Source organism: Trichoderma asperellum, chromosome 6 (assembly GCF_020647865.1).
Source record: "Trichoderma asperellum chromosome 6, complete sequence".
Taxonomy (NCBI): Eukaryota; Fungi; Ascomycota; class Sordariomycetes; order Hypocreales; family Hypocreaceae; genus Trichoderma; species Trichoderma asperellum.
In genome coordinates, this window is record NC_089420.1 from 224918 (window position 1) to 240541 (window position 15624).

The window sequence follows — 15624 nt, forward strand, 5'->3', positions numbered from 1 at the left end:
CAAGTAAGTATTAAGCCTAAGTACGTATTAGCACAACGAGCCGATATTACGCTAAACTGGCGAAGTCTTGAGTAAATGCACTCACTGTCTTACCGAAATTTCTTTGTCTTAACCGCACGCTCTAATATGTTTGCAAGACATTAGTTACGAGATAAATCGCATTTACATCAGTCAAAACATTTAATTAGCTTGGTTGCCAACTGCTTTTAGCAGGTGATGAAGACAAAAAGTTTGGTAAAACCAGTAATTTCTAGGGCGGTGCAGATCCGAATTATGCCGTCGGTACAATATATGCATAAAGGGATTCTGGTGATCTAGATACAGAGCCTGCTCCGGATCTTCGCCCGCCCCACCAGCCTTCCCCTCAACAATTACCAGTTTATTTTTTTATATAAAGGTGCTTTTCATCAAGTCTATAGCTCAGTCGATCTTCAAAATGCCATCGAAATCTGTGGCTGCTGCTGCTTAGAGCAGAACCGTCACGATGTTCAGTTGGGCGATGCTGGGTATGTTTGCCCAGATTTTGAGTGCCGGCGCATTGCCGACTCAAGATGAAGATCTATCTGTCTATGTGAATCCCTTTATTGGTACCGCTGGACCAGATGGTACGGGCGCTAATTCAGGCGATACTTTTCCGGGTGTTTCCGTGCCTTTTGGAGTTGTGAAACTTGGGCCGGATACCACGGAGATGAATCCAAATACAAACGCTTTTGCTGGGTACACACCAGATGGGAATGGTATGTTCAAGAACCAAATTCCTAGATAACGAAAAGAATGCTAATAATAGAGTTTTATAGTCACTGCCTTTACCTGCTTTCATGAGTGCGGCATAGGAGGCGCCTCCAAATACGGTGTCGTCGGACACATGCCACTTACAACTCTGTCAGGCGTTAATGTCCTCGACAATACCACTTACCAGCAACCCCGTGTTTCAGTGGACAGAGCTTCTGTTGGGTACTACCGCTCCGACTTAGCAAATGGGGTCACAGTTGAACTCACTGCATCCCAGCATGCTGGATTCTTTCAATACACGTATCCAGAGAACACAGATCGCGTCATTCTTCTGGACGTATCGCACAACCTGCCATCTTTAGCAGAGTTTGTCAAGAGTCAGTCATACAGTAATGGCCAAATCGAAGTAAAAGACGGGGGCCGACGAGTGCAGGGATGGGGAGTTTGGAGAGGCGGTTGGGGAGGCACAGGAATTAATTGGGGAGTAGGCAAGTCATCATCAGCATATCAAAGATTTATCTTGTGATAACTAACCTATCAGGATCTGAATACAAAATCTACTTTTGCAACGACTTTGAACCTACTCCATCCAGCTGGCAGTATTTCTCCGGGCCATGGAATGCCCCTGATAAGCCCCCAAGTCCTTCTACGTCGGTGACTTGGGGCAATGCATCAACGAACCCTAATGGAGTTCAAGGAGGTCCGGAAGGTGACGACACTGGAGACAGAGTTGGAGCAGTCTTTAACTTTCCAGCCATAACTGCAGTTGTCAAGTCCAAGACTGGTGTATCATTCATCTCAGTGGAGAAGGCTTGTGCATTTCAAAAAGAGATACCGTCTTGGACGCTGAACGATACAGTGAAAACTACCAAGAAAGTATGGAACGATGACGTTTTCAGCAAAATATCGATCAACGAACCGTCCCGGAACGAGACCCGTCTGACGCTCTTTTACTCTGCGCTTTACCGCATGCACCAAATGCCCTCTGATAGAACCGGAGAAAATCCAATCTGGAACTCCACAGAACCATATTATGACGACTATTACACCCTTTGGGATACTTTTCGCTGCCTTAATAGCTTTTATCTCTTGGTCCAGCCGCAACGTGGCGTTGGTATGATTCGGTCCCTCATTGACATCTGGCGACACGTTGGCTTTATGCCGGACGGTCGTAGTGGTAATCATAACGGCAAAGTGCAAGGCGGCAGCAATGCTGATAATGTTTTGGCCGATGCCTATGTCAAAGGATTCAAAGATGGAATTAACTGGAACGACGGATACAAGGCCGTATGGACTGATGCAGAAGTTGTCCCGCCTCCTAACAATGATCCAGAGGATGCAACTTGCACCGATAATCAAGGTCGCTGCGGACTCCCTGATTGGATCAACCTAGGTTATGTTTCAACGAATTTTTCGTCGAGTATCAGTCTCACAGTTGAATATTCTTTGAATGACTTTTCTGTGAGCCAAATAGCAAAAGGGATAGCGCCAAACGACTTCCAAAAGTATCTTAACAGATCAGGGTGTGTCCCAATCCGAGTTACGAAATATTGAAGATCTGATTTCAAAAAAACATCTATAGGAACTGGAAAAATCTTTGGAACTCAGCGATCAATCAATACGGCACGTCAGGTTTTCTCTGTCCTTGCTATCCCAATGGTACGATGATAACCATTGGCCCACAAGACGAATCTTACACGACTGAAGGCCATCCATGGGGTACATAATGATTTGTCCATGCATTATATATTATTTTTGCGTCTAACTTCATCACAGAATACACATGGACAGTTCCATTTGACATGCAAAGCCTCATTGAAAAAATGGGTGGTGTCAACGCAACTGAAAAGCGGCTAGACCTAATGTTTGTGACTAATCTTCGAACAACAGGTTTAGGTGTAGGAGTTGGTCCTGGCACAACTCTATTCAATCCCGGTAAGTCTAGAATTGTCGCACGCATAAGTACCGCAGTGATAGCAGTCGCTCATAAGGCATTTTGTGATCAATTTCAGGCAACGAACCAAGTTTCGGCACTCCATTCTTGTATAATTATTTACCAGGTCGCCAATACAAAGCCGTGAATCAGTCTCGCGTGAATATTGACGAAAATTATTTTGCTGGATCTAACGGCCTACCAGGTAATAGTGATGCTGGCGCTATGGACAGTTGGATGCTCTGGCAGATGCTCGGCCTGTATCCAGTTGTAACTCAGCCAGTATATCTAATCCTGGCACCATGGTTTGAGGACATCTCAGTTTCAGTCGGGGGCTCTTATACCCTCAGGATCAAGGCACAAGGGTTATCCAACAGCAGTTTCTTTGTTCAGAGCTTAAGAGTCAATGGTAAGCCTTGGAACAAAAGCTGGCTAGAGCATAGTGATATTGCAAAGGGCGGACTTCTCGAGTTTGTGTTAGGGCCTGAGCCAAAATCATGGGATACTGGAGATGTACCTCCAAGTCCGGGCCATCAATAGAACTTTCGGCCAATATACATACAAATCATATTTAGGGTACAAATTTAACTGGTCATAACATTGTAAAGCTATAGCGTGCTCTTTACCATACCGAGCTGATGTTAGCAACGAGCAGGATGTCATACAGGACATAATTTTAGAATGAGAAAATAAAGTAAGCATCAATACAATAGCCGTCTATTGCCAAATTATATAAGCTTGGGAGTTAACAAGATCATACCTTTTTTTTTAAAAAAAAAAAAAAGTTGGAGTAATGAAATAAAGACAGTCCATGGTGGGACAATCTAGTGCAACGTCATTTAGTTGGTAAATTACGTGATGCTAGTCAATAAATACATATTCATTACAAGATGCACGAGCTTCATTTGCAAAAAATGTTTAGATTCGGAGGGGAAAAAAAGTCTTATGAATAACCAACCATGTCATCTCCAATTGAGAAAGATTCGCAACCACGTTCTGTGGGTGTCTTCACCAAAGATGGCATAAAAACGACGTTTCAAGTGGGGGGAACCGAGCTACCTGACAGATCCACCACCGCAAGTCTATCTCGCCAGAAATGGTATCAGTGGTTTTCTCCTAGTGATACGCCGGAAGAACGTCGATTGATCTTGAAACTGGACGCACTAATTATGATCTTTGCTTTTCTTGCGTATTGGGCGAAAGTTCTGGATTCATCTGCGACAAGTGCGGCATACGTGAGTGGCATGAGAGAAGACTTAAAACTATTCGGAAACGAGCTCAATTATCTCAATACTACCTACATGTGAGGATTCAATTATGATCCATATGAGTCAATACCTTTTCCTAATACTTCAGGGAAGGGTCGGATACATCACCTTGCAGATACCACTAACGGTGCTTGTAAGACCAATACTTATACCTAAGAAATGGAAAGCTTAAGCCCATCTAATCACAACCACAGATGACTCGCTTCTCGGCACAGTACTTCATCCCCGGTGCCGATTTCATATGGGGCATACTCACCCTCGCACAGTATAAAGTCACAAATGTGCACCAGCTTTATATAATTCGTTTCTTCGTTGGCGCCGCTGGCAGCCTGTTCTTTCCGGCTATTCAATGGTATCTTGGCTGCTGGTATAAACGCTCTGAGCTAAGCCGACGAGGATCCCTGTTCTTTATCGCCAGTCAAATTGGTAGTATGAGCTCGGGATATATACAAAGCGGCGCATACACACATCTTGATGGTAGATATGGCATTGAGGGGTGGCGTTGGCTGTATATTATTTGTGAGTTGATTGTGTCATGTAAAACCTGGTGAGCTGCATCTCATCTGACATCAAAAGGTTTTTCTTGCACAATCCCAGTCGCTCTTCTTGGATTTATTGTTCTACCTGGCCATCCGGATAACTGCCAACCTTTTATTTTAACGAGCAATGATATTCAGCTAGCGCAAGAACGCATGGCAGCAGAGAATCGTGAGCCAAGAAAACCAATGACTCTGTCCGTCATCAAATCTGTTCTCACCGGCTGGCATTTTTGGGTTTTGGTAACCTTCGCCTTCTTCTTTTCGCAGGCTGATGGCATTTCTTCTAATAGTGGTCTCCCACTGTGGCTCAAAGCTGAAGGATACAGCGTCAAGGATATTAATACGATAACTACGGTTATGCCTGCGGTGACCATTGTGGCTTCGATTATCTGTGGGGTTTTTTCAGATATATATGACGCCAAAGTGTCTCTTATCGCCATTACTGCGCTTCTCAACATTTTAGCAGGTGTACTTCTGGCAGTTTGGAACATTCCTAATGGTCTCAAGTTCTTTGCCTTCTTCCTATCAGGATCCGCAGATGGTATAGCGGCCGTTATATACGCATGGGCAAATGAGATTTGCGCCGGCAACGCAGAAGAGCGCGCGATTGTGCTAAGCAGTATGAATACTATTGGGAATACATTTGGCGCGTGGCTGCCATTATTGTAAGTTGGTTCAGCCTTGAATTGGCGAAGTGGTGCGATTTTCAGAGTCATTAACCCATGATATAGTGTCTGGAAGACTGTTGATGCACCGCGATATCTCATCGGGTATAATTGGGCGATTGCACTTGATGTGTGCATGCTCGCCATGTTATTCGTGCTTCGGTCATTCTGGAATCGCGAGAAAATTTCATAGTAAAATTAAGAAACTCTGTTGACTATTCAATGCCAAAGAAATTCTAACGCTTTGATACACACTTGTATCTATGGCAGATCCAAGTTATAGCCCTCTGTGCCCTCATCTTCCCGCTTAATCAACGACCGAATAGCATCCAAATCCAAGTCGTTCATTGCTCGCACATTTAGCGGCTGGATCGACATATTCTTATGATACACGGCTAAAGCTCTTTCTTTCTTCTCTGCAGGAAGTTTGTCAAAGACGCTTATGGGAGGGCCATATATGTTGCTGAAGACATGAACGCCACAGGTTTTGCAGTATGTAGCTCCAGTAAATTTGCCGCCAGTAAGGTACTCGAAGACTCGATCCCGACCGTACATTCTAACGGCATCTTTAGATGGGTAAATACCAATATACGCCGTCTAATATCCAATTATTAGCGAGCCACCTTAGATGATACAAGTCTGGAATCTTGATGTCGACGTACCCTTACACATTTGCTACAATTATCTTCTTTTAGCTCCTCAGCTTCTACTGAGCCAACAAATTTAGCTCGAACATCGCCACAATGACATGAGAATAAATGATTCGCAGTCGTCTCCATAGACTGACGTGGAAATGAACCACGCACTCTAGCCTCGTCTTTGCTTTCAAATGCGCTCGTCGTAGATCTATAACTCATTTCAGTACAAATTTTTTCGAAATTATATACACGTAGATTGCATAAGTACATTGACTCAAGTTTGAAAGGATTGACGTATGGCTCTCGAAGAGTTCGGATATTGATCAGGAATTGGCCTTGTAACGAGCCTGAAAGATGCTTGCCCACTACCCCGCTCCCACAATAATTACAAAACTGAAGATTTATAAGTAGGGTTCGAAAGAGAGACGGTCAACAAGGGCTACGCATGCCATTATGCATAGAATTTATACCTTGTCTGCTAGTGTAGAGGTGCGATACTCTGTGAGGCAGCCTTCATCTCTTACAACCGTAAAAGATCCTTCCGCTGGAACCAGCCAAAGATACCCTTTCTTCGTACAGAGGCTGCAAGTGCAAGAGATTGCGGAAGTTATATTTGGCGCTGAGACTTGGAAACAATAACGGCCGCAATGGCAATTTCCATGATACACAATATCCTGGGTTATAGCCATCCTTTTGGGCTCCAGAAGTATTACTGTGCTTGTGGTGAAAGTATGAATATATACAGAAGTACAGCTAGGGAGAGGCGACTCTCGGCCCAAGTATTCCGATTAACGCTCGAGTATAACGAAATTTAAACAATTAGCTATCAGATCTCAACCCGCCTATGATCTCAAAAAAACTCATGCTATAATTTCCCCTCGGTCTTCATTATAGGTAAGGAGATGGCGCTAGCGCTCCTTTCGTGCCAGTTTATCTTGCTCCATACGAAGCCTGATACTAGTAGGTCGTTATTCCCCATGACTAAAAGGAAGGGTGGGGGCTGTCTGCTTCTCCGCAAAACGGAGTAGGCCGCCTATATCTCAATCTCATGATCTCTCCTTTCTCTTTATCCTGACGAGTTCTTCGACTTGAAATCAGAGCTGGTTTCTGCCATTGGAATTCATCATCTTCATTGCTGGGAGATATATGACATTGTTGACCCATCATGGCTGTGGATATCCTCTTCCAATCACCGACCGTCATTACTGGCGATGAATCCGCTGAGCCCTTCGTGGCCGATGTGCTCGTGTCAGGCGGCCTAATTGCCAAAATTGGTGCTCCAGGCTCTATTGATGCTCCCTCGACTACGCGGCGAATTGAGGCAAAGGGCCACGTCTTGTCTCCTGGATTCATCGATATGCATGCTCATTCCGACCTTTACTTGCTCTCACACCCTGATCACGAAGCAAAAATCAGCCAAGGGTGCACGGTAAGAAATCCCATGCGGCCTGATGTAACCCCACGCAAGTCACCCCCACCGAGAGGGACGCAACTCTTTAATGTTCACTCCCATCACAGTGGGGGTTGATTCAGGCAGCGGCGAATCAGTCGAGTTGAGATGCAATAGCGAGTAAGGCCAAGTAGCTAACCGGCACTGGACCTGACAGACCGAAGTCGTTGGCCAAGACGGCATCTCTTACTCCCCAATACGCAATGTAGACCAGCTGAGAGCAATTCGAGAACAAATTGCGGGTTGGAACGGCAATCCCACTGACGAAGAATGCCGCACCACGCTCAGTGGAGTTGGCATGTTTGAGTGGCAGACTGTGGGAGAGTACCTGGACTGCTTGGAGCGTAACAAGACAGCTACAAATGTTGCCACTTTGGTGCCGCAAGGCAATTTGAGATTGCTGGCGTGCGGTCCTTGTGACACGCCTGCATCGCCTGAAGAGATAGAGGACCAAATCCAGCTATTGCGAGAGGCAATGGCTCAGGGTGCTGTCGGCATGTCTAGGTGAATATCCACACGACCTTATACCCACCGCTCTGCAATACGCAAGAACTGTTATTTCTGACTAACTATGCCCTCAATATAGCGGCCTGACTTACACACCCGGCATGTACGCTTCAACATCTGAGCTTGCCTCTCTCTGCGAAGCACTTGCAAAAGAGTTTCCCGGTGCATTTTATGCACCTCATCATCGCAGTTATGGGTTCCAGGCTATTGAGAGCTATGCTGAAATGCTAGGGCTAGGAGAGTCCACAGGATGCCCTATTCGTATGTTCTCCTCCATTGCATGGCAAGGATGCAGGCCATGAAACGGAAATTTGTTTGAGAGACATCTAACAAGCGACGGAGCTAGACCTCACTCACGCTACTCTAAACTTTTCAGAAAACAAGGGCAAAGCTCCAATCCTTATATCCATGATTGATAAGTCACTCGAAAAAGGGATCGACGTAACGCTGGATACATATCCTTATCTCCCCGGCTGCACAACTCTAGCCGCCCTGTTGCCGAGCTGGGCTTCCTCAGGCGGACCCTCCGAAACGCTGAAGAGGCTGGCAGACCCAGAGACAAGAGAAAAGATCCGTGTAGCAGTTGAAGTAACAGGATGCGATGGAGGCCATGGCATCCCAACAAACTGGGATGAGATCCAAGTCGGTGCCACAAGTGAACCATCCTTAGCATCTTACTCCGGTCGCAGGGTGGCAGAGATTGCCAAGTCACTGGGAAAACCGGCCAGCGAGGTGTTTTTTGAACTTTTACTCAAAGATAAGCTGGCGACCAGCATCATAATGCACGTTGGTAATGAAGAAAACGTGAGGGACATTATGCAGCATCGGGTGCATATGTCGGGCAGCGATGCGATTTTGCATGGCAAGACGCTTCACCCACGCGCATATGGAACATTTCCTCGCTATCTAGGTGAGGATGCGTAGCATTCCATAGCTTCTGTGATCATGAGCTATTATATGCTGACGGTTGATTAATCTCTGACAGGCCACTACTCGCGAGACCTATCGCTGATTCCTCTGCCCGCCATGATTGCGCATCTAACCTCGCGCCCAGCTAAGCGTCTCTCTGTCTACCCGTTCCGTGGACTCGTCGCCGAAGGATCAGCTGCCGACCTTGTGCTGTTCGACCCGGAGGCCATCAGAGATATGGCAACGTATGACGAGCCCAAGCTGCCGTGCAAAGGTATCAGGTATGTGTTAGTGAATGGTCAGGTGGCTCTCGACGAGGGTAAGATGACGGGTGCACGGGGGGGTAAGACGCTGAGACGAGGTAGCGATGGAAAAGTGAAAGCCAGAGATGAGTAAAAGCTACGTGTGTGGCCAAGGAGATTAGATGATTTGATTATAGCATCCATATGCATGTTACATATAGAGTCTGTCATTGTCACATTTATGTACTCTGTGGCACCCATCTGCTTTTACTGCTATCGTTCGTCGCGCGTCTCTTATGATTACTATACTGTACGCTTCGCCCATAATAGATCCAGAATCGAGATCGCGATGTGGCTGTGCAGTTGCCAGCCTCGACGGACTCCATGTTCCCGGTTTCACGTCACAGGCATTATAAGCCATAGAGAACACGGGCCGTGCACGTTTGAACGCCAACTCTTGGGCAACCACTTCTCGTCATGCCCAAAGGATTCCAGCCGGATGGCATCCATCCGCAGCATCCGCCGCGCGGCTGCAGTATACTAAACATATATGTAAGCTCCAGTCCTTTTCCTTGATTCAGCCCCCAAACCAGAGCCCCTCTCTTCCTCCTAGTAACAGGGAAAATACTACGGAGTACTACTACTAGTTGTAATTCGAAGGTTGCCCCAACTCGCACAGGACTTTTGTTATGTCTGAAAAATCATTATTAAAATTAAAATGAGAATATTAAAAAGTGCTTGTCTAGCTTAGGCTTAGGCTTCTCTGCTTGTCCCCATTTAGTGCTCGAGTCCGGCAGCTTGGTTGGCATAAAAGACTTGACGCAACCAAAAGTATGCAACCAAGCCGCTGCTAGTGCCGGCTAGTTGGTTGGCTAAGCCGCGCCAACTGAGTCTTGCAAAGGAGAAGGCCCTGCCTGAATATGTTGGCTGGGCTGAAATAAGGCTGGCTAAAGTCGGCCCTGAGTGGCGGTTTGCCTAGTACAAGCCCTCAAGTTGGAGGCATGTGCTTGGTCAAAACCTCCATGCGGCAGGCTATTTTTAACCCTCCCCTGTTCCAGCTCTTTTAGCGAGCGGGTACGCGGTGTATTCTAAATTAGAAAACGGTGTTATGTGAAGCATCAGAGCCATTGTGTGAGCAGTGGTTGGACTTGGGACGAGGCGCCAAAGTGGTTTCTATTGTCAAGAGTTGATGCATTCCTATTTTCTTATATATACTACCACTAGCACCGTAGCCGTTGTAAAGTCATCTCTTACCTTAAACCCCCATGCAAATTGTGGATTCAAGCCTGAATCTTAGAAGCGAGCGATCTCAATTCATCACATTTAGCCATCTCAGCCAGTCAGCACTATCTATCCCGCGGGCCCAGGATCTCGTCAAGCGTCCTCTCTCTTACTGGCAGGCTGACAATTACAGTTGTCAAGAGGACGATACTAGTTCCCATTTATCGCGCCCCGTGCTGGGATTTGCGAGTTGTGGACTAGTTGCGACGAATTTGGCAACCTTTTATTAAGCTCAGTATCTGCCTCTTCTGCGTTTATATCCTCTCTACCACTACTCTCAAGTACGCTTATCCAGATATCAAGATACCCTTTTTTTTTTCTCTTGTCTTAATACATATTTACTTTTTTTTCTTTCTTCGTTTTTCCTTGTTTTAGATTCCCTTTTCATAATATTATTGTCATCATGCCTTCTGCTATCCCTTTTCGCAGGCGCGATCCAGGCGTAACCGCCCAGACGGCCGCTTTCAACGACATCGTCTTCCCCAAGATCTATGAAGAAGCCTGGGGCAGCTCCGACCCCAACTCATCAGATAAACGAACTGATTTCGATCGTGCTCGCATATTTCTCATGCGCATAGCCAACATGACGCCCGATCCATTGATTATCCAAGAGTTGCGCAGCATCGTTTCGAATCCGCAAAATAAAACAATACAAGCTCTGGCTACTGCGATACAGCACAGGATATTTGGAAACTCACATGGCTCCTTTGCTACCACGCCCTTGATGCAGTCTGTGCGGTTTATGCTCCTCAAGTCTCGCGTGCCAGAGCTTATTTTGTCCGACCGAACAAGATCTGTCGTCGACTTCTTTTTCGATCCGACGCTAGAGAGAAACCTCAACCCTCTACCGACGGGCGAAGTATCCGTTTATAAGTACGTGCCGGGAAGGTTAAAGGTTGCTATCATAGGAGGTGGTCCTACTGCCCTAGCGTCAGCCATTGCGATCGCCGAGAAGGGCGCTGGTAACGTTGAGGTGCACATGTATGAAAAGCGCTGGATAGAAAAGCAGCTTCCCAACGGCGAGATTGTTGTCGACTATCCGCCTACTGCCAGGAGAAGAGACCAAGTCGTTACGCTTCAAGACTCCGTCACTTCCCTCCTCAGCAAGGCGTCGTACCAAGCGCTCTTTGCAGGCAGGCCAGAGCGAGTGTGGCCCGGTTCGGCCAACATTCAGATCCGCAAAGTAGAGGATCGATTCCTCAAGCGGGTGCAAGACCCAGAGTTCCAAGGCCTTGTTTTCTTACACTGCGAGGGTGTTACACGAGAAGACCTTGCCAAGGTCGGAGATTTCCACGTCTTGCTGGGCGCCGACGGTGCCGCTTCATGGGTACGCCAGTCGTACTTTCACGGATACGAGAACGAACGCGGAAGAAGCTATGCCTTGGGTTTGGCCTTTGATAGACCCGCTGGCTTACCGTGGTCACAGTCTCTCAACGTCTTCCTCACACTCGGACAGACACGCTACTTGCTGAACGCCAGCGATCACGATGGCCGAGGCTACTTGAATATGCAACTCACCGAGGAAGAATGGCACAAAATGCTTTCAGTCGACGGCCAGCCAGTTCACTTTGGTAGACCAGGCTGTTTCAGGAAGCCTGACGGAAGCATCCCCGAGGGTTTCGAGCCAAGTCAAGTATTCGCGCCATCTGAGGATAGGAGCAGCCCCTTATGGACATCAATCTCAGACGGCCTCAAGCTCTTTGGATTCAAGGATGAAGAAGTCATCAACGTTGTACGCATCCCAATTGTTGTACAGGCCGTGAGGGAAGGAGTACAACTGCTGCCGCCTCAGGATTCTATCAACGTCAAGCGCCCCCATGCTCTAGTCGCCGTGGCAGGCGACGCTGCAATGACGGTACATTTCTGGCCAGGGCGTGGTCTAAATAGCGGCATCAAGGCCGGTCTATCTCTAGGAGACGAGCTTGTCCACGCATTGAACAGCGGGAAGTTTATTGGCATGCCAATCAGCGCTATGAAAGAGTATAACGACTTTATCCTCAAGCTCCAAGGACGAGAACACGACAAGCGGAGCATTCCCATTCTGAACCAGTCGGGCTCTCCAGAAATGCTCGGCTGGCTCCTTCAGAAGGCCAACAGCGTGCCCGACGCCGTAGCCATAGAGTGGCTGATTGGCGCCATGACGCAGATCGCAGACCGTCTGCAAAGAAGAGACGACTGGTCCTACGACTACGTCGAAAATGTAGAGCCGCAGCTGCGGATCGTGCTACGACAACTCGCCCCGTTGACTCTGAAAGAAATGGCCGTTAGCTTCCCCTGGCCGACGCGAGAAATGGCCGGCGCTGAAGTGCTACCCATTCGCTCCATGAAGGCTGAAGAGAAGCAGAAATGGCTAAACAACTTGTGGGGCCTCTTGCGAGATGAGAAGAGCAAAGATGGCCGTGCCGCTCCTCCTCCTCCTCAAAATGGGGACAAGCCTACATCATCCGCGAGATTCGAAGCTCCTAAGGGTGGCAAAGCTAGGCCAGCGTCCCTCATGCCTCCCAACCGCGAGAGTCTCGACAGCGGACCAGGTAGCTTAAGGAGGAGCAATGCCACGCAAAGTGTGCGGCACAGTAGAAATCTCAGCGTCCCGGGAGAAGGCGCAGCGAGGGCCAGATCACCATCGCCGGGTGGTGAGGTCAGCATAAGCAGGATGCTGACCGTTCACAAGAAGCCGCCATCGTCGGTTCTGGGAGATGCGTTGTCGCTGGCTTTGTTCCGAGTGGAGGATCAGTGAGGACGTAGATGACATGAAGAGCTTTCTGCATTTGGTCAGGTTTCAATTTAACGATTTAATGATAGTCCGAATATTATACAATTTCTATGGCTGCTGACTTTGATATAAGAGGGTTGAGGTCAATTTTTCTTTTTACACAACGCATGTGATTACACATATCTACAGACTACATCCCAGTGGGTACAAACAATCACAAGAAGAATCTCAAAAACGTGATATTCTCAGCCACCATGGCATGTATATTTATTCCAAGCACACATCGCTTTCAGGATATTTCATCATTCGTCTTCAACATTACTTTGAACAGTGTATTCTATGTTACGGGGGAATCTTGGAATTACACAAAAGCCACCCTCTACTGCATTTTTTGCACGACATGCTCCTCCTCATTGTAAGTGGGGTTGGAGTCAGATTTGTTACTGTCCAAGCCGAGCTGGCTAGTATCCCAGCCATGGCTCTCGAGGTACTCGCGGAACTTGCGGTCCTCTTCAGTGATGGTATCCTGGCCGACGTTGGGAATGCAGAGGAAGGTGATGAGAGCAGACAGCAGCGCCAGAGAGGAGGCGACCCAGAAGGGATACTGAGCAACCTTTGTAGGATCGTCGCCGCCAGCTGCTTCGATGTGGGGGAAGACCCAAGTTCCGACAAAGGCACCAATCTTGCCAATGGCAGCGGCAATGCCGTAGTAACGGCCACGGACACCAGTAGCGCAGGTCTTGGCGGCCAAAAGACCAATGTTGTTGCCGGGGCCAAACTCTCCGAAACTCAGGAAAATACCATAGACAACGGCGAAGCCAGCAATGTGCTGAGAGATCTTGTCATAGACACCGGCCATAATGTAGCCGATAATAGCCTGCAGACAGACGCCAATGATCAAGGTGTACTTGGGGCCGATGTAGTCGCTAACAAAGGCACCAATCATGGTTCCGGGAATGTAGAACAGGTTGATGACGGTGTTCCACCCGAAAACAGTAGTGAGGGGCGCAGTCTTGGAATAGATGCCGGCCAGGATAGACGAGGAGTAGATGCCGAATGCATAGGTCGAGAACTGGGAACAAAGAAAGTTAACATCCACGACTTGGTAAAGAAGGGGTCGGAATTGAGACTAACATCGTAGAGGAACCAAACAGCGCTCACGGCCAGCAGTCGGAGACCGTAGTAGCGGATGACCAGCAGATAGGGCGTCTTGCGCCTCATGGACTCCTTGGAGAACTCTTCGGGCTCCTCGAGTCTAAGACGGAGGATGAACAAGATGAAGGGGAAAACAACACCAATTCCGAGAGAAGTGCGCCAGATGGTGCTGAGGCGGGCGTCATGGGTAGCAGCAGCAACGACATCTATGATTTTCAAGGTGAAATGTCAGCCTGGCGGTTTCTCACAGACAAGGTATAGATGGACGAGCAACGCCGCAACAAAAAAAAAATGAGGGAAACGAAACTTACAGGGAACAAATGCGCCGATAACGAAGCCCCAATCAATCATGGTGTTGGTGAAGAGAATGAACCAACGGTTGCGGGTGCCCTCCTTGAGCTCGCCGCTCGTCTCGGCACAGCCAACGCTACCCGCAGGATACTCGCCTATAGAGATTGAAGTCGAGCATTAGTACATGTAGGTATGATCATAACAATTACATGGTTTTTTATCCTCGCCCAATAAGAGAAATGATTCAGAAACGGAGACAAGACACCTTACCTCCAATACCAATACCGACAAAGAATCGCCAGGCAGTCAGCATGTTGAACATGCCAACAGCGTCGCCGTGATAGTATGAACCCGTAGCAAGCGCGGTAAAGACGATGAGGATGATGGTGGACACGAGCAGCGAGTTGGAGCGCGACCAGCGGTCGGCCAAAAACCCGAAGAACAGCTGGCCAACGACGGTTCCGACAAAGGCAATGTCGGAGACATACTTGCTGGCGTTGGACGAGGTGTAGACGTCGCCGTATTGGAGCTTGAGGACGGTGTTGACAGAACCAATGACGTTGTTGACGTAGCCGTCGGAGAAGAGCCCGGCGCCGCAAGCAAAGACGGGCAGGGCCGTCTGGAAGAAGGTCTTGCGGCGCACGCCGACTTCAATGGCAGGTTCCATCATTGTTGCAGCCAGTAGTGAGAGAGAGCAGGAACAAGAAGAGAGCTGCAGCAGAGGAGGGGAGAAGGACTGGAAGTTGGTCAACTGGCGATGGACCAAGAAGACTATCAGGAAGTTGAAGTTTCTTTCCGGCAGCTGTGTCACACACACTGACTGGCTTTCTCTCAGCCCTCTCTGCGAAGGGGGTAGCACCGGCTATTCATACATATCGATTTTACGATCGCCGGGATAGTTGCGCCGAGGTGATGAGCAGCACACCCCAGACTAAAACTCCAGTTCCCACCCAACAAGCAGGCATTGCGTCCGCTAGCTCTGCATGGTCGAGATAGCTTCTGCAGCGACCTGCGCAATGTGGTAGTGCTACTTGGGCATGTCTACTGGACTACCTAGTCTAGCACCTATCAACACCGCGAACCCACTCGATGATGCTTGCACATGCAAACAGACATGCCCAGAGAGAGAGAGAGGCTAAACTTCCTACAGCCTTGACCCGAGCCTTTTGCAGCCCCACTTGGGGATCAGTAGTTCAGGGATAACAAGCCCACAGATATGTATCGCCTCATTTGGCAGATGCAACGACGAGACGAGGTCGAGCGCGGTGGAGGGCCATGTGCGCGGTGCTGAGACGCCCAAT

The 15624-nt window shown here is 48.2% G+C and overlaps 6 protein-coding genes across 6 annotated transcripts; 4 read left to right on the forward strand and 2 right to left on the reverse strand.

Moving 5' to 3' along the window:
- Positions 1 to 484: 484 nt before the first annotated feature.
- On the forward strand, positions 485 to 3205 carry TrAFT101_009528 (uncharacterized protein; the record flags this gene model as incomplete). Its single annotated transcript, XM_066128686.1, has 6 exons — positions 485 to 737; positions 798 to 1187; positions 1274 to 2255; positions 2315 to 2451; positions 2509 to 2667; positions 2745 to 3205. 6 exons carry the CDS (start codon positions 485 to 487, stop codon positions 3203 to 3205), a joined length of 2382 nt encoding a protein of 793 aa, XP_065984806.1.
- Positions 3206 to 4127: 922 nt separating this feature from the next.
- On the forward strand, positions 4128 to 5330 carry TrAFT101_009529 (uncharacterized protein; the record flags this gene model as incomplete). The annotated part of the gene is made up of 3 exons (XM_066128687.1): positions 4128 to 4452; positions 4531 to 5137; positions 5204 to 5330. The coding sequence occupies 3 exons, from the start codon at positions 4128 to 4130 to the stop codon at positions 5328 to 5330; spliced, it is 1059 nt and encodes a 352-aa protein (XP_065984807.1).
- A 17-nt stretch (positions 5331 to 5347) lies between these two features.
- Positions 5348 to 6585, reverse strand: TrAFT101_009530 (uncharacterized protein). Its single transcript, XM_066128688.1, has 4 exons — positions 6246 to 6585; positions 6044 to 6168; positions 5800 to 5983; positions 5348 to 5734 (listed from the first exon to the last, which is right to left on the reverse strand). Exons 1-4 carry the CDS (start codon positions 6462 to 6464, stop codon positions 5399 to 5401), a joined length of 864 nt encoding a protein of 287 aa, XP_065984808.1. The 5' UTR covers positions 6465 to 6585; the 3' UTR covers positions 5348 to 5398.
- Positions 6586 to 6784: 199 nt separating this feature from the next.
- On the forward strand, positions 6785 to 9142 carry TrAFT101_009531 (uncharacterized protein). Its single transcript, XM_024899954.2, has 5 exons — positions 6785 to 7204; positions 7383 to 7729; positions 7812 to 7993; positions 8079 to 8642; positions 8718 to 9142. The coding sequence occupies exons 1-5, from the start codon at positions 6941 to 6943 to the stop codon at positions 9035 to 9037; spliced, it is 1677 nt and encodes a 558-aa protein (XP_024761530.1). The 5' UTR covers positions 6785 to 6940; the 3' UTR covers positions 9038 to 9142.
- Positions 9143 to 10567: 1425 nt separating this feature from the next.
- Positions 10568 to 12901, forward strand: TrAFT101_009532 (uncharacterized protein; the record flags this gene model as incomplete). Its single annotated transcript, XM_024908115.2, has 1 exon — positions 10568 to 12901. The coding sequence occupies one exon, from the start codon at positions 10568 to 10570 to the stop codon at positions 12899 to 12901; it is 2334 nt and encodes a 777-aa protein (XP_024761529.2).
- Positions 12902 to 12936: 35 nt separating this feature from the next.
- On the reverse strand, positions 12937 to 15490 carry TrAFT101_009533 (uncharacterized protein). Its single transcript, XM_024906690.2, has 4 exons — positions 14594 to 15490; positions 14344 to 14478; positions 14012 to 14238; positions 12937 to 13949 (listed from the first exon to the last, which is right to left on the reverse strand). Exons 1-4 carry the CDS (start codon positions 14991 to 14993, stop codon positions 13257 to 13259), a joined length of 1455 nt encoding a protein of 484 aa, XP_024761528.1. The 5' UTR covers positions 14994 to 15490; the 3' UTR covers positions 12937 to 13256.
- Between the last annotated feature and the right edge of the window lie 134 nt (positions 15491 to 15624).